The following is a 26,543-nucleotide window of genomic DNA, read 5'->3' on the forward strand; positions in this document are numbered from 1 at the left end:
TGTTTGCTTTCTGCTAAGAGCTCTCAAAGGCTAACATATTTAATGCTGTGTTTTCTCTGTAAGATGAAGTCGGGAATAAAAGATCCCCACATAAAAATATTTCTTGTGTGATTGTCCCTTTATCTTAAACTTACCAACATAGGGCCACATACAGTAAGTGCTACAGTAACAATCAAACGCGTATGATGTAAAAACTATTAATAACTGAGCCATAAAAATGTTAGAGCCATTTGGCCAGTCCATAAACATTTTTACATATTGCTATAATATTATAACAATGGCTTAAAATAGCTTTTAGGCACAAAATGTTTTATCCATAACACTCAAAACAAGTGCGCAAGTAGAAGAAGGGCGCATTTGTAGAATCTTAAGATTTTTTTTTAAACGTATCCTGATGGATGCTCACGCTCCGTGTTCAGCTGCCTGCAGGGCAATGTGCTCTTCCCGCTTCCATCACGCGCAATAAAACCTCACACCATGAAGTTATGACATTGAAAACTCACAGCTGAAAATGTTAAATATGAATTCCACACGTTTACTTTCTTTGTTGCTTGTTTTAATCTGCTTCTGAGAGAAATTCCGTGGCCAAGCACATCATTTAATGTGTTTGACTTCATGCAGCGCTTCGCAGACCGACTGGTTTATGACATCAAAGTAGCCTACAGCAAGAACAGACTGCTCCGTATGCTTTTAAATAGCTTTTGTGGTACTTTAATATCATACGCCAATTGCTTTCCGCAGTGCCACGTTATGTTGATCGATTTCAATGTACATGAAACACGACTGCTACCTACTGGTCTTGTCTTTCCTGTGAGAGAGCATCACTCTCAATCGCGCACAATGCTGCGAGTCGTCACGGGATTCCTGTCCCTCTGACGCGCATTCTTAAATGCCACATCTGTAGTCTCTGGTGCGTGCAGCACAAACACGACCCAGCGCACTGCCCGATCGGTACAGTGCTGGGTTTCCTATGGTCTCGCCTCTCTTGGGGCCTGTCCCCCTCTACCCTAAAGGTGTACGTGGCCGCCATTGCTGCGAACCATGCCCTTGTCCTCGGTGCGTCATTAGGTAGGCACCCTCTGGTCTCACGCTTTCTGCGCAGTGCCAGGTGGCTGAGGCCTTCCTGCAGACCGCGCCTCCCCTTATGGGACCTCTCAGGAGTGGACGGGTCACTGGAAGCCCCCTTTGAGCCCATGGTGTCAGCCTCAGAGAAGTTTCTGACCCTTAAGACGGCTCTGCTTTTAGCCTTGGCCTCCCTTAGATGGGTAGGGGATCTGCAGGCTCTATCAGCTGCCCCCACCTGCCTGGAGTTTGCCCTTGGCATGTCCATGGCTATCTTGCACCCCGGGGATTGATATGTCCCAAAGGTGCCCAGGATGGCCGGTCGTCCGGTCATCCTGCAGGCCTTCTGCCTTCCGCCCCATGAATCGGCGGAACAGGAGAGCCTGCACTTGCTCTGCCTGGTCAGAGCCCTTAAGACTTATGTCCACCACTCTAGCTCGTGGCGTAAGTCCCCCTCCTTGTTTGTCTGCTTTTGGAGCGCTTGCCACACTGGGTGGTAGAGGCCAGTACCCAGGCCTACGAGGCATACAGCATTGCTTCACCTCTAGGGGTCAGGGCTCACAGACACACTTCCTCGACAAATTGTTCCCATAGCATCAGTCATGACGCAGCATCTCGTTCCCTTCTTAGGGAACCGGGTTATATACGTAACCTGTTGCAGTTCTGCTGAGTGTGGAGGATTACGTCTAATATCTAGGAAATTATTTATCAATTATTTATAACGAATGCTCAAAGCTATTTTTAGCCACATGAATGAGACTGTGTATTTAGTTTAATTTACAGAATAGCTGTATAATCTCTTGATTGCTTGGTGTGATTAACTAAGACACACCTGAACATGGCAAATTTGCAGTAAGCGACAGGTTATGACAATTATTTGTTTTTGTCATCTTTGACCTTAGTGTAAGGCATCACTGGCTGAGTGTGTCCATCAAATTTATCAATTGAAATTGAAATTTTAATTGAGATTCAATTATTAAATACTTGTTTGAAACTTTTTTATACTAGTAAAATAAGTTCTTTATTTCAGATGGCTGCAGATAATAATGATATTGTGTTTTAATCCCTTGTTATATATTACATACTAATGGCCTTTGTTATACATTATGTGGTATGGGGATTAGCTATAATGCAGCCATTTGAAAGGATGGATTTTAAAACCGTCAGGAGTCATTGCCCAACTGGGCTGAAGTTCAGTTTGCACTCCTGCACTTAAGTTTTTTTTTTTCACTTTTATTTTATACTCTATGAATAAATAAATGATGACAATGAGTAACAAAAGGTGCAGCAATCAGGTTTGCTCTCTTGACTCCTTATCCATTGTAATGGCAAACACAAGAACCTGTCAGGCTGTTAATTTGACTTTATAACAATAGATAAATAAATCCAAAATGTTTAAAAGAACAAAAGTAACTAAGGCATAGGTCAGGCAATTTGCAGACAGACTTTCAAAGGAAAAAAAGAGAATCATATAAAAAGGAGAACAAAACTAATACAAGATAAAGACACAGTAGTGTGCACGAAATACAAAGCCTTAGAACTGTTAGGTATAGTTAGAGTGAGACTTCACAGTGAGGATGTGTCTGACCAGTTTATTTATATATGTTTGTGTGTGTTGGTAGAGAGTCTGGATTGGCTGTGTGATGCTGAGTTGAAATAATTTCTCTTTCATCTTGCAATGATGTGATAAATACTGACAGTATAAGTGGTTTTACAGATAAAACTCTGTCAAAAACAGGGATGAAAAGAGAAACAAAGAGTTATGAACCCTTATGAAGACGTTCAGTTGTGACTCTGAATTCTAAATTCTGTCCACTGTCTCCCTCAGTACTCAATACAGATCAATTTATCATAACCTGACAAAAATGATAAGTTAATATACTTTTTGCTCCCGGGAGATTGAGGCTAATGTCAGCCAGGAGGCTTGTATATAAATAGAGGCAGTGTGAGATGTTGTAGTAAATGTCAGTGACTTGTCTTGTCCCATCTTTGGTCATGACATTGTTCTGCTGACTTATTTATTTTGTGACTTAATCTGCTGGGGTGTCTTTTTACAGGAGGGAAATGAACACTTTGTAGTAAAATGTCTTCCATACATTCTGATACTTAATACATATTATATTTTTTATTTTTCAGATAGCCTTTGGCTGGATCAGAAGCTGTTGCAAGCTTGCGATGCCAAACTGGGAGCCAGAATTGAGATAGATAACTCTGTGCCTGTTTACAAAAGAAATAGCAACCATGTAGAGGATGTTCAGTTACATTTTGCTACGTAACAAGTGTCTATATATGAAGAATTTTGGGACACTGTATAAGCTTTATTATATAATGCCATTTTGACAGGATGTTTGAACAAATCATTGTGGTTCATCACAATCACATCAATAAGGAGCTGGGGCTATGAGGCCACCTTGCTTTCCATGCATGACAGTGCTGCACTGGAGTTCTCAATAAAAATACTATATATTTGTAAACAATATCAAACCTATTTTCCTGTTTGGATAGCATTACATTAATCAGCAACAACAACAAAATCAAATTAAAAAACACTGTTTTTTACAGTTTTTTATTAGACTGACCTTTAATCAGCATTTTATCAGCACAACTAAAACTACATGAACCCCAATACTGAAAACAATTAATAAATGAAAATCACATAGTATCCCTTAACGCTCATAGCACAAGAAAGTACAGTGTTTCTTTTGTTCATTTAAAATGAATTAATATTATTAATAAGCATTATAAATGTAATAAACCAAATACAATATTACACCAAAAAAAATCATGCTAAATCACAGATCAGTATAATTTCAGTGATTTGTTATTAATAATGAGTCATTTCAGGAGGCATTTTTTGTAAAAATATTTTTACACAAAAATCTTCAGTTTGTTCAAACTTATCATTTTAATGTCTTAATTCTTGTATTAATAGAACTCTACAGCATTCCCAACTGCTCTGGAATAGAAAGATTGCTAAATAAATGAGTAAATAAAAGAAAAAAATCACTACAAAACCTGGAATTTGTTGAATTATTATATTTTGAATGTTAATCTAGTCTTTTTCCTTTATGGACCGAGCTTACGGATGTTTCTCACATTTACAGTGTAGTTGCTTGAAAGTCCCAGTCCACTCAATTCTTGCTGAAGCTGACAGAAATGTGAAATAATTAAATAACTGGAGTAAATGTTGTAATCATCCAATATAAATGTACAGTATAAGCCTTTTATGTATATGCATTTTAGACAACAATGATTCTTTTGCTACATAATTTGTTACACATTATCTACAAAAGACACAAAATGTAACAACATTTAATAATATAGTTTAAAGCTACAAATAAAGAACACATTTTATGAGGAAAGTTTGCTTACTTCCATCAGGACCAGCCTTTTAATCTGAGAGTTTAATAGATTTTCATTAGCAGTGACTTTCATTCGCAGTCCCATCACAGCACCTCAGATAAAAATGTTAATTACAACCAATAAAGAAAAAAAAAATGCAATTAGCATTCATGTACTTATATAAGAAGAATTATGCAAAATGGGATCACAGATATATCTAATAATTTTATATAATCACAGAAATAGTGTTTTTGCTTACCTGGAGTGAATGCTGCCAGAGCACAAGGAAGACACATTTAGGATTAACAAACATCTGGTAATCTTATTCCAGCTGCAAACATTGCTATTGCCAACATTCATAATCATGTTTTGACATATAGCTACCAGTAGATTGTATTCTTATATTAGTCTTAAATTGTTATTATTTTTGTTTATTATTCTTTAAATTAATTACAAAAGGAGCTCAACTTACCACTGTAGCAGATAAAAGGGAAACTGGCCAAACAGTTTTCATCTGTCCATCGGCCAGAAGGATCCACAGCTGTACAGTGCTGATTTCCATATTGCCCAGGTGAATACAAACCATTATCAGGTTCGGGTGATGGTTCTGGACTCTCTGGTGTCCAATATGTAAACGTTGAGTTACTCTGATCTGACCATAATCGGTTCCTATACAGACCTATCCATACCTCATAGCCCTTCATGATGCTCAGTATTTGTTGAAGTTCAGTCTCATTCCTCACATTGGCCAGGTCTGTGTAACTCACTCTGCAAAAGCTCTGAGCTTCTTCCCAAGTCTTTTGATTATAAATCATCACATATGTGTTGTTCATTCCTAAGGTTGAGAATATTATAAAGAAACAGACAATTATTGTATTATAATTATTAACCATTGTTGTCCATATCAGCTACAATAGCAGGTTAAAAAACATAAACCAAATGTTTCCACTTTCTGTCAGAGCTTACCGTTATAGCAAACAAATGACTTTCTGTCAGTACAAGGCCTGTCATACCACTTCCCTCCATACCCCATGGAAACACACATCTCATTTCCATTGTAGTTATCAGGCTGATGGGACCATCCTCTGAAGTCTCTCTCTCCCTCCTGGTAAAAAGCATCATCATCCAGAGACCATCTCCAGCTGTCCAAATCATCATGAAGTCCAATCCAGGCTAAACCTGAGTAGCTGCCATTTACTGTGTCAAGGAGTGTGTTCATTTCCTCCATGTTATCAATGGTAGCCAGGTCAGTGTAATTCTCTCTGCAGTATCTCTGTGCTTCAGTCCAGGTCTTATTCTCATTAACAAACCAATACTGATGAGAGGAGTTTGAGGACATTGCTAAAGAAGGTAACAAAAATGTTTGCACCTTATTTTCAAAAGGTACATTTAAGGTGTTTTATTTATTCACTATGTGTAAGTAATGCTAACGAATATCTTCACTATCAACACTACTGCCACTATCAGCAAACAATGTACAGTTTACATTTAAAAATGTCTTAAACGAACAGAAATCTACTCACTGCTGTAACAGAGGAATGGAAAAGCTTGATCACAGTTTTCATCTGTCCATTTCCCATAATAATAATCATTATTAAATGACACAGCAGCACAAGATTTATTTTGGCTATAATTGTCCGGTTGTCCAGGTTTCCAGTTGCTAAAAGAAGAGTTGCTTTGGTCTGACCAAAGACTGGTTCTATACATGCCGATCCAAAAACCGGAATAATAATAATAATAATAATAAAAATAATAATCATTATCATCATTATAATCAACAAATAATGATCTGATTTTCTGGTTCTCAGTCTCGCTCCTCACACTGGTCAGGTCTGTGTAATGCTCTCTGCAGTATCTCTGAGCTTCAGTCCAGTTCATCTGCTGATAAACTGGAACATATTCATCACTGGCATTCACTCTGCCTGAAACAGATGAAAAAACAATTTGTGTAGTGTATTAAAGCTAGAATGTGTTTGTTCAAAGTTTCATTTCTTTAGCATATATAACTGCTGTGCTCACCATCAAAACAAATGAATGGACGTTTTGTAGAACAAGATGTGTCCCACCATTCTGCATAATAAGTAAAATATACACATAAATTGTTTCCATTCCAGTTCCCTTGATTGTTTATATACCAGTTACTAAAGTTACTTTCTCCATTTTGGTAGAAAGAATTATTATCCAGAGACCATTTCCAGCTGTTCAGATCATCATACAGTCCAATCCAGGCTAAACCTGAGTAGCTGCCATTTACTGTATTAAGGAGTGAGTTCATTTCCTCCATGTTATCAATGGTAGCCAGGTCAGTGTAATTCTCTCTGCAGTATCTCTGTGCTTCTGTCCAGGTCTTATTCTCATTAACAAAGTGATACTGATGGAGGGTGCATGATGATCCTGTGCAGAATTCTTTAAAGGAAAAACACCATAATATAATTTTCTGCAGACAAACGACATATTATTTGCAAGTATTGATGTGAATAGACAAAATTAAACAAAAAATGTTAAAGCGGCTATGATGTTTTATAATTTTGGATTTGCTTTAAAGACAGTGTATCAAAGGTTGAGAGATTTTATTCAAGTTAGATGTTGTTTTAGAAATCAAAAAAAATAATTTCTGTGCGTTTTCATTCCATTAATTTTGGAGATAATATACAAATATTTACATTCATGAAAATCATGTGACTTGTCAGTACAGATGCATAACTGTAAGTGGCTATGAATTTGCACAGATCAGTTCCTGAGGAAAGTATTGAAATGACTTTTTTCTTTAAAACACAAAAGTATATGCTGACCGTCACACCTGTATGCCCTTAGGGAGCAACCCATTCCAAACTACCAGCATTAATATGGAGTTGACCCCATTTTCTGCTATAACAGTCTCCCCTCTAAAGAATATATTAAACTTTAGAACATGGCTGTGGGGATTTGTACCCATTCAGCTACAAGAACACAAGTGTGATCAGCCAGTGATGATAGGTGAACAGGTCTGGCATGCAGGCAGCTTTCTAATTCATCCCAGATGTGTTCAGTGGGGTTGAGCTCAAGGTCTTCCACACAAACCTTGGCAAACCATCTCTTTATGCTACATTAACAAAGGGCATGTCAGGCTGAAACAGGTTTGGACTATACCCCTTAGCTCTGGTGAAGGGAATTCTTTGAACAACTTTGTGCAACAGTTTAGGGAATGCCCGAATTTGGGTGTGATGCTCAGGTGTCCACATGTTTTGGACATATAGCATATGAATAATAAAAAAAAATGTTTGCGATATGTATATAGTTTGAGTGGATAAAGATCATATTGTGAATTAATCAAAGAATAAATGCTGATTAGATGAACTTACTGTTATAGCAGATAAAAGGGAATGTGGATAAGCAGTTCTCATCTGTCCAGTGGCCTGAATCTCTGAATGAGACAGCAGTGCAGTGCTGATTACCGTATTCCCAGGGATTATAAATACCATTGTCTGGTTGTTTATAGGTGGCTGGTCTCCAATTTTCATATGTGGATTCCTGTTTGTCTGACCAGAGTCTGGTCCTGTATAAACCAATCCAAGTAGGAGAGCCACCTATAAAGTTGAGGATTTGTTGATTATCTGTTTGATTCCTCACACTGGCCAGGTCTGTGTAATGCTCTCTGCAGTATTGCTGAGCTTTTGTCCAAGGCATTGGCTGGTTTATCCAGGTGTAATTCTCTGTTCCATTCATTCCTGAAAAGATAAATATGCTCAATAACACCTACACCAAAATTACACAGTTTATTCCCATAAATTGAATCAATATTCTCACCATCATAGCAAACAAAAGGTAAATATGCCCTACAGTCTCCATCAAACCATGTTCCATCAGATCCAATATAAACACACATCTCGTTTCCAATGTAGTTATCAGGTTGATGGTACCATCCTCTGAAGGCTCTCTCTCCCTCCTGGTAGAAAGCATCATCATCCAGAGACCATGTCCAGCTGTCCTCATCACCATAGAGTCCAATCCAGGCTAAACCTGAGTAGATTCCATTCACTGTATCAAGGAGTGTGTTCATTTCCTCCATGTTATCAATAGTAGCCAGGTCAGTGTAATTCTCTCTGCAGTATCTCTGTGCTTCAGTCCAGGTCATATTCACATTAACAAAGTGATACTGATGTGAGGGTAATGATGGCATTGCTACAGTTGGACAAAAAAAATGCTTGTTACGATGCTTATTATTTTGGTTTGTGTTCAACAACAAGTAATACTAAGGAAAATTGGCACTGTAGATAGGTACAGAACAGAAATCTACTCACTGCTGTAACAGATCAGTGGAATAGCTTGACTACAGTTTTCATCTGTCCATTTCCCAGAATCGTTAAAGGACACAGCAGTACAGGATTCATTCTGTCTGTAATTATCTGGTTGTCCAGGTTTCCAGTTGCTGAAAGAAGAGTTGCTTTTATCTGACCAAGATCTGGTTCTGTACAGGCCAATCCAAAGAGGTGCATAATACGTATTATTAAATATTGATCTAATCTTCTGGTTTTCGGTCTCGTTCCTCACACTGGTCAGGTCTGTGTAATGCTCTCTGCAGTATCTCTGAGCTTCAGTCCAGTTCATGTTCTGATAGATCGGGACATATCTTTCACTGGCATTCACTCTGCCTAAAAGAGACAAGTGCAATATTGTAAAACTGTATATTTACATAAAATGTGTGCTGAATTTAAAGCTAATTGTAATTTAATATTTTTTTGAGCAAGTTTTCATAAAGCATAAACATAACTGCTGTACTCACCATCATAACAAATGAATGGAAGCATTGTGGAACAAGAGGTGTCCCACCAAACTCCATCATAATTTGATAAATACACACACAAACTGATTCCATACCAGTCTCTTGGTTTCTGTATATACCAGTTTCTAAAGCTTCTCTCTCCCTCCTTGTAGACAGAATCATCATCCAGAGACCATTTCCAGCTGTTCAAATCATCATACAGTCCAATCCAACTCCGATTGTACTTCCAGATGTCTGTGATCTCAGAAACAGCCAGTTCCTCAGCTGTGTTATTAATAGAGGCTAAATCATCATAATTCTCTCTGCAGTATCTCTGTGCTTCATACCAGGTCTTATTCTCATTAATGAAGTGATAATGACGAGGAAGACAAACACTAAGGCTGAAAACCCCTGTGAAAGACATAACACAAGTTTTACATAATAAATATAACTTGAGCCACTGATGCCCTGTGTTACAGCTACACCCGCAAACCCCCTCCAAACCACCAGAGGGAACCCTTGGTAGAATATTAAGCGCCTCTGGGTCATGCCTAGGCCAACTATGGTGTGGGCAACCGAGAGTTTTTATCAATCAAGGAGGCTCTGGAGGAAAGGAGGCAATGGCTGGAGGGGGCATAAACTCGTTTCAAAGTAATAATGGACCATATAGAACTTGGAGCATATAAAGTATATCAAGTATGTAAACAGACTGAATCCCTGACAAGCCAGATGGGCCTTATTTTTTACAATGATGAATGGTGTGGTTGTGTATCAAGAACCTTCATCTCAAGTTACCATGCAGAAAGCTCAGCCCAAGATGCATCAGACTGTTTAAGATCCTGAGACAGTTCAACCTGGTCATGTATTGTCTGTAGCTGCCACTCAGTTATTGCATTTCTCCCTCATTTCATGCATCAATACTGAAGCCAGTTCACACCAACTCCTGCGGTAATAACCCATACACCACAGATCCACCACCACTGAGATTGGGAGGGTTAAATGCCATTGACATTCTTGACCCAGCACTCATGGCCACCCAGAAAAGAACAACCGGCTCCGAGACCCAGGGGACACCCTAGAAGAAGAACACCGGGAGGTGTTCATAGAGGGGGCAGTTGTTACAGCTACACCTGTAATTCCCCCTTTGCACCACCAGAGGGAACCCTCACCAGAATACTGAGAGCTTCAGTGTCACGCGGAGCACTTCAGGATTCATGGACATTTAAGCTGCACTCATGCCACTGTATGACGTGGAGTGCTACTCTGTGTTTGACTGTGTTTTTTTTTTTGTTTTATTGCCTGTTTCTTGACCCTGCTTCTGTATTTTGTTTTGGATTTGTCTGCTGTTAATAAACCCCACAAATGGATTCAGCTTCTAATGTCCCTGATGCTTCTTTACACCCTGATTTCTTCTTCTTCTTCTTTCAGCTTTTCCCTTCAGGGGTCACCACAGCGAATCATGTCTCTCCACCTATCCCTATCTTCTGCATCCTCAACACTTACACCCACTAGCTTCATATCCTCATTTATTACATCCATATATCTCTTTGGCCTTCCTCTTTTCCTCCTGCCTGGCAGCTCCATGTCCAACATTCTCCTACCAGTATAGTCACTCTCCCTGAACATGTCCAAACCATCTTAACCTGGCCTCTCTAACTTTTTCCCCCAAACGTCCAACATGAGCTGTCCCTCTGATGTACTCGTTCCTAATCCTGTCCAACCTTGTCACTCCCAAAGAGAACCTCAACATCTTCATGTCTGCTACCTCCAGTTCTGACTCCTCTCTCTGTCTCAGTGACACTGTCTTTAAACCATACAGCATGGCCGGCCTCACCACTGTCCTGTACACCTTCCCCTTGATTCTCGCTGAAATTTTTCTCTCACACAGAACTCCCGACACCTTTCTCCATCCATTCCAACCTGCCAGCACTCTCTTCTTTACCTCTTTCCCACACTCTCCATTACTTTGGACTGTTGACCCCAAGTACTTAAACTCCTGTACCTTCTACACCTCTTCACCCTGTAATCTTACTGTTCCACTTCCCTCCCTGTCATTCACACACATGTAGTCAGTCTTACTACAACTGACTTTCATTCCTCTTCTCTCCAGCGCAAACCTCCACCTCTCCAGGTTTTCCTCCACCTGCTCCCTGCTCTCACTACAGATCACAACGTCATCTGCAAACATCATTGTCCAAGGAGACTCCTGTCTGACCTCCTCTGACAACTGGTCCATCACCATAGCAAACAGTCCCACCTCCACTCTGAACTCCTCTGTCTGCCCTACAGCACTCCTCACCACTTTCCTGCTCCTCTCATACATGTCCTGCACCACTCTGACATACTTCTCTGCTACTTCTGACTTCCTCATACAGTACCACAGCTCTTCTCTTGGCACCCTGTCATCCGCTTTCTCCAAGTCTACAAACACACAGTGCAACTCTCTCTGACCATTCCTATACTTCTCCATCAACATTCTCAGAGCAAAAATTGCATCTGTTGTGCTCTTTCTGGGCATGAAGCCATACTGCTGCTCACAAATTTCCACTACCTTCCTTAACCTAGCTTCCACTACTCTTTCCCATAGCTTCACTGTATGGCTCATCAACTTTATCCCCCTATAGTTGCTGCAAATCTGCATGTCACCCTTATTCTTAAAGATAAGCCTGGTACAAGATGAGCCTTGGTACCCTTCCACCTGGTCTCCTGTACACACAGTATATCCACCTTCCTTCTCTCCATCATATCAGCCAGCTCTGTACCTTTCCCTGTCATAGTACCAACATTCAGAATTCCTATTCTCAGTCCTACACTCTTACCTTTCCTCTTCTCTCTCTGTCTACACACTCTCCTTCCTCCTCTACTTCTTCGACCAACAGTAGCCCAATTTCCACCAGCACCCTGTAGGTCAACGGTGCCGATGGCGGTCGTTGTTAACCTGGGCCTCGACCGATCTGGTATGAAATTTAGAGTACTGATTATTCGCATGGTTAAATTTGGCAATGTTTTACGCCGGATGCCCTTCCTGACGCAACCCTCTCTATTTATCCGGGCTTGGGACCGGCACAGAAGTCACTGGACTGTGACCCCATGGCTAGATTTTCTTTACACCCTGATTTACTAAGATAAAAAATAAACTAAGCTAATTTGCATGTTCAATTCAATAAATTTCATCTGTGTACTTATCAGTTGTCTTGGTAGCAATTTAAGATGAATTTATTAAATGACGTCACATACAAATAAGGCAACTAAACATATTGACACTATTCCACATTCCATACAAGAGACAAAAAAAATCTCTTCATACAGACAATAAAAAAAAAAAAAACCCTTAAAACAGAGAACAAATGTAGGGCAATGTGCATCAGTATTGTAAGCTAATTCTGGTATACTTATTTACTGATATGTATATTATATTATCACAGTATTACAATCTGTAAGGACCAGGTCAAAACAGTGAGGTTAAGACCTTTCCTTATTCTGGATTGTTAATAAGCTTGAAATGATCTTCTGTAATGGTACAATGTGCACTCCTCATCATATCATTAAAAACTAGAAATATATACATTACAACAATTAGATATATTTTATAACACCTAGATAACATATGACTTACCCAAAAGCAGCAGAAGTTGATACATGGCTCTGATAGAATACACTGACAGAAAGTATGATTAACATCAATTTTAAAATATTGACTAACTAACATTAAATGTCTATAGAGAAAAACATATTCTACAGTGAAAAGAGTCAAAGTCATATGATGGCACATTAGTAAAGGTTTCTGTTTAAATATTTTACCTCATGGATCTTTCTGCTGTTTGCTCCTGTCTGCCACTTTTGCCACTGCCACTTTTCTGATTTTTCTCAACACTAAATAAAGATTTTATAGAAAAGCATATGGGAAGGGCTTAGGAATATGTAGAACAACTGGTTATTAAATGTTCCAGGATTCATATCAAAATGAAGGTGCCAGCTGAAATAACTGAAACTGAAATAATTTGTGAACTTTCTTCCTGGTTAGATTCTATGCGATGCTGCCAGGTCACATATTTGGTACATGTTTGTCATACGTTATGGCAGGGACTGTTCAAGCCTGAAGGATTTTTGTATTTTGAACTCTGAGTGCATGAACATTTGTTCAGTCAGAATCAAATATAAGTTCATTAGCTAGCATCAACTTATTGGCCATTTTCGATCAGAACAAATAATGAAATTATTTGATTGCTGCAAGTCTGATATGAAATTAGTCTGAAACCTGTTGGTTTTCAGTGCGAGACATTTTTACCGAGAATTTTAGTGGTTGAAGACAATTGAATTTTATGGCAGAATTTTAGATGCTTATGGACAAGCACTTGGGGCATCTCCGAGAGCAGGAACAAGTTTGGTATAGCCATTTACTTTGAAGATTTGTGTAAAAAAAAAGAAAACTTTTTTTTCTTTTTTTACGACTGTATTGCTCCTAGTAGGCTAGGTAAAAGCAAAATACAAATTCTTAAAGCTTACATATTCATATGAGTGGAGTGTGACATGAGAAAGACAGCGAATGCTGAACATGGAAACAAGAAAAGCAGGAAGAAATTCCATTTTTTGCCTCTGATAAAAACAGATAAAGAATCTATCTAAATCTCTGATCTAGTGGTTTTTATCACTAGAACACCTGAATAACACTGAGCTACTGGGCGTGCTTTCCTTCTTTCACCTTAATGTAACCTTGCTCAGTCCAATCAGGCATCATTGACTGTGCATGTCTGTTAATTTTATTACTCCTTTCCTTTCCAAATTGATCTCATTTTCTCTTTCCTGAATTTTTGCCCATCATTTGAACTCTAGATAAAGAAAATGCATTTAATAGATTAAGCTGGGCCTTAGCCTTTAGACTATAATGTGGGATGTGTTTGGGCCACTACAGATCCCCTAAGCCTTAGTGGAAGCTGTGAGCTTCATTTGCTCTCTTGCTTCCACCATTGGCAACATGAATGGAGGTTATACATTATATATATATTATATACATATAATAATACATTATATTATATTATATACATATATTTCTTTTTCCTAATAGACTGTATTTTTCCTTACAGGGTATACTGTTTATTGTGTTTAATCTTGTGTTTGGAAATGTTTGGTAGCGGAGAATTTAGACCATGAAAATATAACACCAACTCTTTTCCTTTACATGACTCACTGTGGATTTGACTTTATTCTTTTGTTTCTTTTAGGTTTTGTGGGGAATTTCTTTACTGTGTAGATGGCGGTGGTGAGGTGGTTGGGATCATGCTTGGTCACTTTATACTTTGGCTTCCTTTTCCGTAGGTTTGCAGTGTGAATGAAAACCTGTTTTTGTTCATTTATAATTTGTGTTTATTTTCATGGACTGACAGATTTTAATTAATTCTGACTTGGGCTAAATGTGGTCCTATTTAAAACTTTATACATTTAAACTAAATAATGTTGTGATACATGTCAGTGGATTTTGTTGTTGTGTATTTGGCTATGACATTATTCTGCTTATTTATTAAATTTATATTGAGTTATTGAGTGTTAATGCTGTGACTTGAGCACCATCTGCTGGGAAGAAAAAAGTGTAATTTAACCAAGAAAAATGTATAACACCGTGGGAAAACTTTTTGGGTCAAGGGCCACACTTGGTTTTAATATTTGACAGGCGGGCCAGGCCTGTAGTAGATGGGAGGGTGAACTAATAAAAATAATGTGAAACCCATTACCTAAAAAATAAACAAACTTTTATTCACTTTCAATGGGAACAACGTTTTGGAACAACAATTTCTTTGGTTCATTCATGGTTAAAGTTTTCAATTCAAAAGCAAACTTGAAGAATGAATATCTGTGTAGAAAGGATAGACTCTGCTTTATCATACGTCGATAGTGTTTGGAGTGCGCCATCTAGTGGAATCAACTGAAACTTAGGTTATGGCAGGAAAAAGGTGAAATGAATATGGTCTATACAGGACAATTTTGTAAATAATCGATGGACCGTATTAAACAGCTCAGTGGGCCGTCTCATGGGCTGTAGTTTGTCCACCACTGATGTATAAGGATATGGTTTTCTGTATTGAGATGATCTTAATTATACAGGATGTCCTTAAATCCTCCATACGTGGGGGAAATCAACTTTTTGGCAAAATGTCTTTCAAAATCTTAATATAAAGATTTTTTTCAGATATGAATGCCTTTGTTAAAAGAAGAATTTATAGAAATTATTCTAATGGATGGATCGGGAAGCTGTCACAAGGAGCCAAAGTTGAGATAACTCTGGAAGAGATGTGGGTGAAAGAAATGGCAATAATTTAGAGGATGTTTAAAGAGGATGTACAGTTACGTTTTGCTAATAAGTATTAATTTCCTTTATGTATGGAGATTTTTGTGACACCCATATATTCTTTGTTATGTAAAGCTATTTTGACAGGATGTATGAACAAAACATTCATAATGTGTGGTTCATCACATTCACACCAATAAGGAGCTTGAGCTATGAGACCTTCTTGGTTTCCCTGCACCACAGTGCTGCACTAGAGTTCTCAATAAAAATAATATATTTTGAAACAATATGAAACATATTTCCTGTTTGAATAGCATTACTTCACCCAAAACAAAATATGTCATACATTCTTTCATTAAAGGGTTTTATTAGATTGACCCTTAATCAGCATTTAATCCGCACAACCAAAACTACATGAACCCCAATACTGAAAACAATTAATAAATGAAAAGCATACTTTTTTACACAAAAATCTTCAGTTTGTTCAAAGTTATCATTTCAGTGTCTATATTCTTCTATTAATAGAACTCTACAGCATTCCCAACTGCTCTGGAAAAGAAAGATTGCTAAATAAATGAATATATAAAATCACTACAGAACCTAGCATTGGATAAATTGTTATATTTTGAACATGAATGTAGACGTTTTCCTTTATGGACCGAGCTTACGGATGTTTCTCACATTTACAGTGTAGTTGCTTGAAAGTCCCAGTCTGCTCAATTCTTGCTGAAGCTAAAAGAAATGTAAAATAATTAAATAAGTGGAGTAAATATAATCATCCAATATAAATGTATAAGACTTTTATGTATATGCATTTTGTACAACAATAATTCTTTTGCTACATAAATTGTTATACATTATCTACAAAAGAAACAAAATGTAATAACATTTAATAATATAATTTAAAGCTACAGATAAAAGAAGAAATGAAGAAATGAAGAAAGAAGAAATTATATGAGAAAAGTTTACGTACTTCCAGCAGCGCCAACGTTTTAATCTGAGAGTTTAATAGATTTTCATTAGCAGTGACTTTCATTCGCAGTCCCATCACAGCACCTGAGATAAAAACGTTAATTACAACCAATTACGAAAAAAATTCAGTTAGCATTTATGTAGTTAAATAAGAATTCTAATGCAAAATAGGATGATAGATATCCCTATTCATTTTTATGTAATCACATAAATAGTGTTTTTGCTTACCTGGAGTGAATGCTGCCAGAGCACAAGGAAGACACATTTAGGATTAACAAACATCTGGTAATCTTATTTCAGATGCAAACATTGCTATTGCCATCTTTCATAATCATGTTTTGACATATAGCTATCAGTAGATTGTATTCTTATATTAGTCTCATATTGGAATATTATTATTATTTTTGTTTATTATTCTTTAAATTAATTACAAAAGGAGCTCAACTTACCAGTATAGCAGATAAAAGGGAAACTGGCCAAACAGTTTTCATCTGTCCATCGGCCAGAACGATCCACAGCTGTACAGTGCTGATTTCCTCGTTGTCCAAAATAGAAACCATTATCTGGTTCTGGTGTTGGTTCTGGACTCTGTGGTCTCCAATATGTAAAGGTTGAGTTGCTCTGATCTGACCATAATCGGTTCCTATACAGACCTATCCATACCTCATAGCCCTTCATGATGCTCAGTATTTGCTGAAGTTCAGTCTCATTCCTCACACTGGCCAGGTCTGTGTAACTCATTTGGCAAAAGCTCTGAGCTTCTTCCCAAGTCTTTTGATTATAAATCATCACATATGTGTTGTTCATAACTAAGGTTGAGAATATTATAAAGATACAAACAATAACTGTATTATGATTAGCCTTATGATTATTAACCATTATTGTCCATATCAGCTACAATAGCAAGTTAAAAAAACTTAGGCCAAATGTTTCCACTTTCTGTCAGAGCTTACCGTTATAGCAAACAAATGACTTTCTGTCTGTACAAGGCCTGTCATACCACTTCTCTCCATACCCCATGGAAACACACATCTCATTTCCATTGTAGTTATCAGGCTGATGGGGCCATCTTCTGAAGTCTCTCTCTCCCTCCTGGTAAAAAGCATCATCATCCAGAGACCATCTCCAGCTCTCGAGATAATCATACAGTCCAATCCAGGCTAAACCTGAGTAGCTGCCATTTACTGTGTCAAGGAGTGTGTTCATTTCCTCCATGTTATCAATGGTAGCCAGGTCAGTGTAATTCTCTCTGCAGTATCTCTGTGCTTCAGTCCAGGTCTTATTCTCATCAACAAACCAATACTGATGAGAGGAGTTTGAGGACATTGCTAAAGAAGGTAACAAAAATGTTTGCGCCTTATTTTCAAAAGGTACATTAAAGGTGTTTTATTTTTCTCACTATGTGTAAGTAATGCTAAAGAATATCTGTACTATCAACACTACTGCCACTATCAACAACCAATGTACAGTTTATATTTAAAAACGTCTTAAAAGCACAGAAATCTACTCACTGCTGTAACAGAGGAATGGAAAAGCTTGATCACAGTTTTCATCTGTCCATTCCCCATAATAATAATCATTATTAAATGACACAGCAGCACAAGATTTATTTTGGCTATAATTGTCCGGTTGTCCAGGTTTCCAGTTGCTAAAAGAAGAGTTGCTTTGGTCTGACCAAAGACTGGGTTTGTACAGGCCAATCCAAAAACCATCATAATAATAATAATGATAACTATAATAAAAATAATAATAATTACTATAATAATAATTATAATAAGCATTATCATCATTATAATCAACAAACAGTGATCTGATTTTCTGGTTCTCAGTCTCACTCCTCACACTGGTCAGGTCTGTGTAATGCTCTCTGCAGTATCTCTGAGCTTCAGTCCAGTTCATCCGCTGAAAAACTGGAACATATTTCTCACTGGCATTCACTCTGCCTAAAACAGATGAAGAAAGAATTTGTGTAGTGTATTAAAGCTAGAATCTTTTTGTTCTAAGTTTCTTTTCTTTAGCATATATAACTGCTGTGCTCACCATCAAAACAAATGAATTGAAGTTTTGCGGAACAAGATTCCACCCACCATTCTGCACAATAAGCAAAATATACACACAAATTGTTTCCATTCCAGGTCCATGGTTTGCTTATATACCAGTTTCTAAAGTTTCTTTCTCCATTATTGTAGAAAGTATCATCATCCAGAGACCATTTCCAGCTGTTCAGATCATCATACAGTCCAATCCAGGCTAAACCTGAATAGATTCCATTCACTGTATTAAGGAGTGAGTTCATTTCCTCCATGTTATCAATGGTAGCCAGGTCGGTGTAATTCTCTCTGCAGTATCTCTGTGCTTCAGTCCAGGTCTTTTTTTCATTAACAAAGTGATACTGATGGAGGGTGCATGATGATCCAGTGCAGAATTCTTTAAAGGAAAAACACCATAATATTATTTTCTGCAGACAAACGACATATTATTTGTCTTTTCTTCAAGTATTGATGTAAATAAACAAAATAAACACAATTTTTTAAAGCGGCTATGATGTTTTATAATTTTGGATTTGCTTTAAAGACAATGTATAAAAGGTTGAGAGATTTTATTCGTTAAGATGTTTTCTTAGAAATAAAAAAAAATATTTCTATGTGCTTTCATTCCATTAATTATGGAGATAATATACAAATATTATATTCATGAAAATCCTATGACTTGTCAGCACAGATGCACAACTGTAAATAGCTATGAATTTGCACAGATCAGTTTAAAGTTTCCTGACGAAATAATTGATATTTTGACAGTGGGTGGAAGTAAGCTGTTTTTTCATATGAAATTATACCCTGAAATCATTTTGTTTTAAACCATAAAAGTATATTTTGGCCATCACACCCATATGTCCTTACATCCCACTTCAAACTACCAGCATTAATATGGAGTTGACCCCCTGTTTCCTGCTATATCAATCTCCACTCTAAAAAGTATACTAAACTTTAGAACATGTCTGTGGGGATTTGTACCCATTCAGCTACAAGAACACAAGTGTGATCAGCCAGTGATGATAGGTGAACAGGTCTGGCATGCAGGCAGCTTTCTAATTCATCCTACATATGTTCAGTGAGGTTGAGCTCAAGGTCTTCCACACAAACCTTGAGGAAACCATCTCTTTATGCTGCATTAACAAAGGGCATGTCAGGCTGAAACAGGTTTGGACTATACCCCTTAGCTCTGGTTCAGGGAAATCTTTGCACAACTTTGTGCAACAGTTTAGGGAAATCCCAAATTTGGTTGTGATGCTCAGTTTTCCAGATGTTTTGGATGTATAGCGAATGAATAATAAAAAAAAACATGAAATGTTTGTGATATGTATATAGTTTGAGTGGATAAAGATCATATTGTAAATTAATCAAAGAATAAAGGCTGATTAGATGAACTTACTGTTATAGCAGATAAAAGGGAAGGTGGCAAAACAGTCCTCATCTGTCCAGTGGCCTGAATCTCTGAATGAGACAGCAGTGCAGTGCTGATTACCGTATTGCCAGAGATTATAAATACCATTGTCTGGTTGTATATTGGTGACTGGTCTCCAGTTTTTATATGTGGATTCCTGTTTGTCTGACCAGAGTCTGGTCCTATATAAACCAATCCAAGCAGGAGAGCCATCTGTGAGGTTGAAGATTCTTTGATTATCTGTTTGATTTCTCACACTGGCCAGGTCTGTGTAATGCTCTCTGCAGTAATGCTGAGCTTTTGTCCAAGGCATTGGCTGGTTTATCCAGGTGTAATTTTCTGTTCCATTCTTTTCTGAAAAGATAAATGTGCTCAATAAGACCTAAACCATAAATTACACAGTTTGTCCATATAAATCAATTAAACTTTCTTACCGTCATAGCAAACAAAAGGTAAATATGCTCTACAGTCTTCATCATACCATTTTCCATCAGATGTAATATAAACACACATCTCGTTTCCATAGTAGTTATCAGGTTGATGTTCCCATCCTCTGAAGTCTCTCTCTCCTTCCTGGTAGAAAGTATCATCATCCAGAGACCATCTCCAGCTGTTCTCATCACCATACAGTCCAATCCAGGCTAAACCTGAGTAGCTGCCATTTATATTGTTAAGGAGAATGTTCATTTCCTCCATGTTATCAATAGTAGCCAGGTCAGTGTAATTCTCTCTGCAGTATCTCTGTGCTTCAGTCCAGGTCATATTCTCATTAACAAAGTGATACTGATGAGAGGGTAATGATGGCATGGCTAGAGTAAGATAATGCAAAGTTTGGTTACTATGCTTATTATTTGGAGGAAAGTACATTATAGGTGGTTTGTGTTCATTATGAGCGAGTAATCCTACTGAAAACTGGCACTATCGCTTGATTCAAAACAGAAATCTACTCACTGCTGTAACAGAGGAAGGGAAAAGCTTGACTACAGTTTTCATCTGTCCATTTCCCAGAATCATTAAAGGACACAGCAGTACAGGATTCATTCTGTCTGTAATTATCTGGTTGTCCAGGATTCCAGTTGCTGAAAGAAGAGTTGCTTTTATCTGACCAAGATCTGGTTCTGTACAGGCCGATCCAAAAATTTGAATGATATGTATCATTAAACACTGATCTAATCTTCTGGTTTTCAGACTCGTTCCTCACACTGGTCAGGTCTGTGTAATGGTCTCTGCAGTATCTCTGAGCTTCAGTCCAGTTCATGTTCTGATAAACTGGGACATATCTTTCACTGGCATTCACTCTGCCTAAAAGAGACAAATTAAATATTGGAAAACTGTATTTTTTATAGAAAATGTGTCCTGAATTTAAAGCTAATTAATTTTTCAAGTTTTTATTTAAACAAGTTTTCATGAAGCAAATCCATAACTGCTGTACTCACCATCAAAACAAATGAACTGAAGCATTTCAGAACAAGAGGTCTTCCACCAAAGTCCATTAAAAGTTGATAAATACACACACAAACTGATTCTATACCAGTCTGTTTGTGTCTGTATATACCAGTTTCTAAAGCTTTTCTGTCCCTCCTTGTAGAAAGAATCATTAGACAGAGACCATTTCCAGCTGTTCAGATCATCATACAGTCCAATCCAAGTTCGGTTGCTCTTCCAGATATCCAGATATCCAGATATGACGTCACTAATAGCCAAGTCCTCTTCAGTGCTATTAATAGAGGCTAAATCAACATAATTCTCTCTGCAGTATCTCTGTGCTTCCAACCAGGTCTTTTTCTCATTAATGAAGTGATACTGACGAGGAAGACAGACACCCAGGCTAAAAAACCCTGTGAAAGGCACAATAGCAGTTTTACATAATGAATATAACTTCAGGCCAGTGAAGCCTTGATTTACTAAGAACAAAAAAATAATGTAAGCCAATTTGCATGTGCAAGTAGATAAATTGCATGTATGTACTCTACGAAGTTGTCTTCCTAGTATTTTAAGATAAATGTATTGGTCTGCAAGTCATCACATAAGAAAAACACATATATAACTGCACAAGTTTTCTAATTCTTGTGCAAACAAATTCTGTTTGATGTAAGTTCTGCATGTATGTCATTGGCCATACATTTGTAAAATTTAAATTTCAAATAATAACGCTTGTCATTGCTGCATTAAGAACATGCATAATTTTGAGTGTGTATCAGAAGAGTGTGCAAGTACATGGTCATACTAACATGTCGTGTAAAGGAAGAGAGTGTTGTTGCCTAGTGACACTGTCACCACAAACAAACTCATTTGTTGCATTTCAGCTTTTCTTTTTCTATTATTCCATTTAATTAATTAATTAATTAATTAATTTGTTTTTCAGTATGACACATTGATATAATAATGACACTTTCATTTAATTCAGTTGTAGTCTGTCAGTCAAATAGTCACAAAAAAATATTTTGAAGAAATTTATCAATTTTTTTGCTTTGCAAATTTTGTGGCACAATTTAATACTTTCTTTAGTTGATTAAATAGAAAGGATTTGAACAGCGGGTGCTAATTTAACCCACACTGATGAAATAACGCTTTGAAATAACGCTCAGGACCCTCTAATATCACCATTAGCTCTCAGGGCTCAGGTGCAGGAGTGCTCTTTAAGATATAAACATAGAGAATGAAGTTGTTACTTATTTAACATGTATATGGATTCTGAATAAAAGCTGTGACGGCGCCGCGCCCGCCGCCGCACGCACGCAGAAAAGAGCCGGTCCTCGCCTCCCTCCTTTCCTGGAAAAACACGCACAGCGGCGCATCAGCACCCTGGACAGCGGCGCCAGCACAAAGCGGAAGCAGATCAGCACCACGGCCAGCGCCACAAAATTAGAGCGCAGGGCGGAGTGGGAGAAAGCGCGCCAAAATACTCTGGGACAATCAGAAGCGCCCTTAAAACCTTCACCCTCCAGCAGAGCAACATAGCAGAGAGGTTGGCTCTGCCGGCCACACAATGTGAAGGGAGCCCCCTACTGGACTAACAGGTACTCTATGTGTTGTTTCTAGGCAGTTCGGACTGAGAAAAGCCCCGTGTGGAATCACTGACGCCCAGCCTCCCTCCTGGATCTACACCAGCCACCTCCTGACATCCTCAGGCCTGGCCAGGACCCCGCTGCTGCCCCCTGCTTCTTCACTCTGTTTCAGGGAAGGAATTGCCTTAACTGACTCTCCTCTTTTGTGCTCCTTTTTTCCCCTTCTCTTCAAGCCCAGCAATCCTCCGTTTCTTCCTTCCTTGCCTTTTTTTGTTGTTGGTGATTAAAAGCTGGCATTGACGTGCTACCTGGCTCTGTGTGTTGTTCTCTGTTCCCGCTCAGCGAGCTACACAGCATATGGGAAGGGCTTAGGAATATGTAGAAAGACTGGTTATTGAATGCAGTACCATTACTATCATTATGTAAACGTGTCAGTTAAAATAATTGAAATGGAGACTGAAAATTATTGAACTCTGTCACTCATTAAGATTCTATGCAATGCAGCCAGACTACATTATTGTGTGTTTGTTTGTCTGAGACTGTTTAAGCCAGAAGGACTGTTTATTTTTGATTTTTGCATGTTTAAGCTTTTGTTCTGCTTTATTAGATTTACAATTGGAATCATATTTATTTGCTTTAAACATTAACTAACATTACATCTTCGTCCACTAGTCTGTTTCTTTCCATTTTTTATCACTATGTCAAACATTAAGCCACTGAGCCTGCCTTATTATTCCCATCTTTCATATCAGTGTAACCTTGCTCAGTCCAATCAGGCACCACTGACTGTATCATTTCATGTCAGAGTGCAGCTCTGAAGCCTTCATCTTCAGTATACATATCCACTTGGTATTTGTGTCATACTTTATTTTCTGGATCCAAATGTTATAAAATTCACCCACAGCCTCAGTAAACTGTCCTATTTGGATTTATAAAGCAGCTACATAAAACAAATATGCAATATTCTGGTTAATTATGTCTAACAAATCTTTCAGCATTCAGGCAGTTAATACAACATTATAGCTGGCACTTAAAATACAGTATCTGGCAAATCTGTCAACTGGTCCAAGTCTAATGTTCTCCTTCCCAATTCTGGTTTCACCTGCAGCATTCAACTACCATAACATACTTTACTTTATTTATTATTTAGATCTTAAAGTATCCATTTAGATATGCCCATCTTTTAGTATTTATTCTGGTCAGATCAGTAACACAGAGCTTAAGATGGGTATAAGTCCAATCCATTGCAAGGCATGTATACAAATTCACAAAAGTGAGCACCATGTTAATATAGCAGTTTGACTGGAAGCCTTCAGCTTGGATAGATTTTGAGGTTTTGGCAAAATAATGCTATTCAGAAGGCTTGCAGCCTATCCCTGTCAGAGGAGTTCAGAAATCATGTTATCACCCATGTAGTCAAGCAATCTAGACTTTCCCCACTCTTCACCTTGCAAACAACCCAAACTACACACCAGTGTTTTCACTGGTAACTGGTGTATTGATGTTTGGCCAAAATGCGCAAGCAGGCAATAATCTGTGCATCTGACCCACTGGAGCTGACTAATAAAAGTATCATTATCAAATGATATCAATCCAGTTTTTCTTGTTGTAGGTCAATTAACTCTCTTTTATTGTTTGAAAGAACACCACAAGAACAGAACCAGGAACTATTTTGGTTTCTTAGTTGAAAAATGGAAACTGTATCTTATATTGGGTTTTACCGTCTTAACCAAACTATAACAAACATGTCAGTATTGGTCAAATGTGTACCTTTTGTTGTTACAGGCAATTAAAAAAAACACTTAAATCAGCACACTGTGCAATGTGCAATCTTCATCATATATCATATAAACATTCTTATATACATTTATAACACACACATTCAACTCACCCAAAAGCAGCGGAAGTCGAAACATTGCTCTGGGATAATACACAGAAAGAAAGTACAATCAACATATTTATCTCATTTATAAAGGATTCTATTAAATTATATTTCCAAAGTCAAAAGTCATATGATGGCACATAAATAAAGAATTCGATTTAAATCTTTTACCTCATGGATGTGTGCTGTCTTCTGTTTGCTCCTATCTGCCACTTGCTTTAATTTTAACATATAAATATGGATTCTGAATAAAAGCATATGGGAAGGGATTAGGAGTATGTAGAAAGACTGGTTATTGAATGCAGCACAATTACTATCACTATGTAAAGGTGTCAATTAAAATAATTGAAATAGATACGGAAAATGATTGAACTCTTCTACACTCATTAGGATTCTATGGAATGCAGTGAGACTACATAATTGTGTGTTTGTGTGAGACTGTTTAAGCTAGAAGAACTTTTTATTTTGGATTTTTGTGTCTGTAAGCTTTTATTCTGCTTCATCAGAATTACAATTAGAATCATATTTATTTGCTTTACAGATTAACTAACATTACATATTCGTCTAAAACTGTTAAAATTGTTCGCCACTGGTCTAAATGTTTCTTTCCATTTTTTATCACTATGACACTTATGTTAAACATTGAGCCACTGAGACTGCCTTATTCATTTATAACTATCACCTTTCCTTTATCTCCTTTCCTCTTCTCTATTTCTTCATGTCCCTTTGTTAGTGGTGTTACTGATCTCTGTCATGTTTGCAATACAGAGATTAGGAGGTATTTGCTTTTAGAAGTGCAGCATGTGAATGCAGCACTGAAGCCTTCATCTTCAGTATACATATCCACTTGGTATTTGTGTCATACTTCCTTATCTGGATCCAAATGTTATACAATTCACCCACAGACTCAGTAAACTGTCCTATTTTCATTTACAATGCAGCTACATAAAACAAGTATGCATCATTCTGACTAAGTATATCTAACCAACCTTTCAGTATTCAGGCAGTTAATGCAGACATTGTAGACAGAACTTAGAATATAGTATCTGGCTACCAACTGGTCCAAATCTGATGTTCTGCTTTTTACCAGTTCGGGTTTTACCTACAGCATTCAATGACAATAACATACAATACCTTTAACTTTATTTATAAAAACATCATAGGTATGCATTTAGATATGTCGATCCTTTAGTATTTATTCGGGTCAGATCTGTAACACAGAGCTTAAGATGGGAATAAGTCCAATCCATCACAGAACATGCATACACATTCACACACTATTTGGGGTAATTTAGTAATTTAGACTGGACCTACAAGCATGCTTTGGTGTTTTTTGGGAGGTGGAAGGAGCTGTGAGGCAGCATTGGTACCCCTGAACCACAGTGCTGTACCTAAATTCTCAGAGAGCACAAAACCTGCAGAAAGGCTGGATGACTGGCTTATAGCAGAGCTGTTTCCAGGGTCCTCAGAGATTCCATTGGCTAAAAGGGGGCTTGGAGAAGCCCCTCCAGAACCACTAGAGGTCCTAGGAGGTGAGACGTAGTCTGCAGGAAAGCCACAGCCACCTGCACCGTACGGGTGAGACACAAGAGAACAGGCACGTGACTTGCAGCAATGTCTGCCACATACACCTCAATGCAGAGGGTGATAGGCCCTCAAAGAGGTTGCACTAACAGGGCAGTGAAATAAATCCTGATGACACTGATTACATCAGAGGTGAAAGTTCAACATAGTCTCCACAGCCTCGGTTGGGAGACCAAAGTCTAGGAGCTGGTCCCCCTCAGGGGACAGACTAAGAGGTTCCAAATC

General features: G+C 37.8%; 2 protein-coding genes across 2 annotated transcripts in view; both read right to left on the minus strand.

Moving 5' to 3' along the window:
- Positions 1 to 3,896: 3,896 nt before the first annotated feature.
- LOC131369495 (C-type mannose receptor 2-like) lies at positions 3,897 to 13,043 on the minus strand. Its single transcript, XM_058416181.1, has 13 exons — positions 12,947 to 13,043; positions 12,762 to 12,803; positions 9,167 to 9,556; positions 8,685 to 9,035; positions 8,191 to 8,565; positions 7,746 to 8,111; positions 6,424 to 6,810; positions 5,928 to 6,326; positions 5,371 to 5,745; positions 4,877 to 5,239; positions 4,664 to 4,675; positions 4,435 to 4,517; positions 3,897 to 4,209 (listed from the first exon to the last, which is right to left on the minus strand). Exons 2-13 carry the CDS (start codon positions 12,784 to 12,786, stop codon positions 4,129 to 4,131), a joined length of 3,207 nt encoding a protein of 1,068 aa, XP_058272164.1. The 5' UTR covers positions 12,787 to 12,803; positions 12,947 to 13,043; the 3' UTR covers positions 3,897 to 4,128.
- A 1,851-nt stretch (positions 13,044 to 14,894) lies between these two features.
- Positions 14,895 to 26,543, minus strand: part of LOC131369498 (C-type mannose receptor 2-like) — a 28,644-nt gene continuing 16,995 nt past the window's right edge. Inside the window, exons 11-21 of the mRNA XM_058416185.1 lie at positions 21,281 to 21,682; positions 20,796 to 21,146; positions 20,279 to 20,653; positions 19,833 to 20,198; positions 18,441 to 18,827; positions 17,912 to 18,343; positions 17,354 to 17,728; positions 16,850 to 17,209; positions 16,629 to 16,640; positions 16,402 to 16,484; positions 14,895 to 16,160 (exon numbers count right to left, since the gene is read on the minus strand). Coding sequence (XP_058272168.1) covers positions 16,080 to 16,160; positions 16,402 to 16,484; positions 16,629 to 16,640; positions 16,850 to 17,209; positions 17,354 to 17,728; positions 17,912 to 18,343; positions 18,441 to 18,827; positions 19,833 to 20,198; positions 20,279 to 20,653; positions 20,796 to 21,146; positions 21,281 to 21,682 — 3,224 coding nt within the window. The 3' untranslated portion in view covers positions 14,895 to 16,079. The remainder of the gene's footprint in view (positions 16,161 to 16,401; positions 16,485 to 16,628; positions 16,641 to 16,849; positions 17,210 to 17,353; positions 17,729 to 17,911; positions 18,344 to 18,440; positions 18,828 to 19,832; positions 20,199 to 20,278; positions 20,654 to 20,795; positions 21,147 to 21,280; positions 21,683 to 26,543) is intronic.

Source organism: Hemibagrus wyckioides, linkage group LG18, assembly GCF_019097595.1.
Source record: "Hemibagrus wyckioides isolate EC202008001 linkage group LG18, SWU_Hwy_1.0, whole genome shotgun sequence".
Lineage (NCBI taxonomy): Eukaryota > Metazoa > Chordata > Actinopteri > Siluriformes > Bagridae > Hemibagrus > Hemibagrus wyckioides.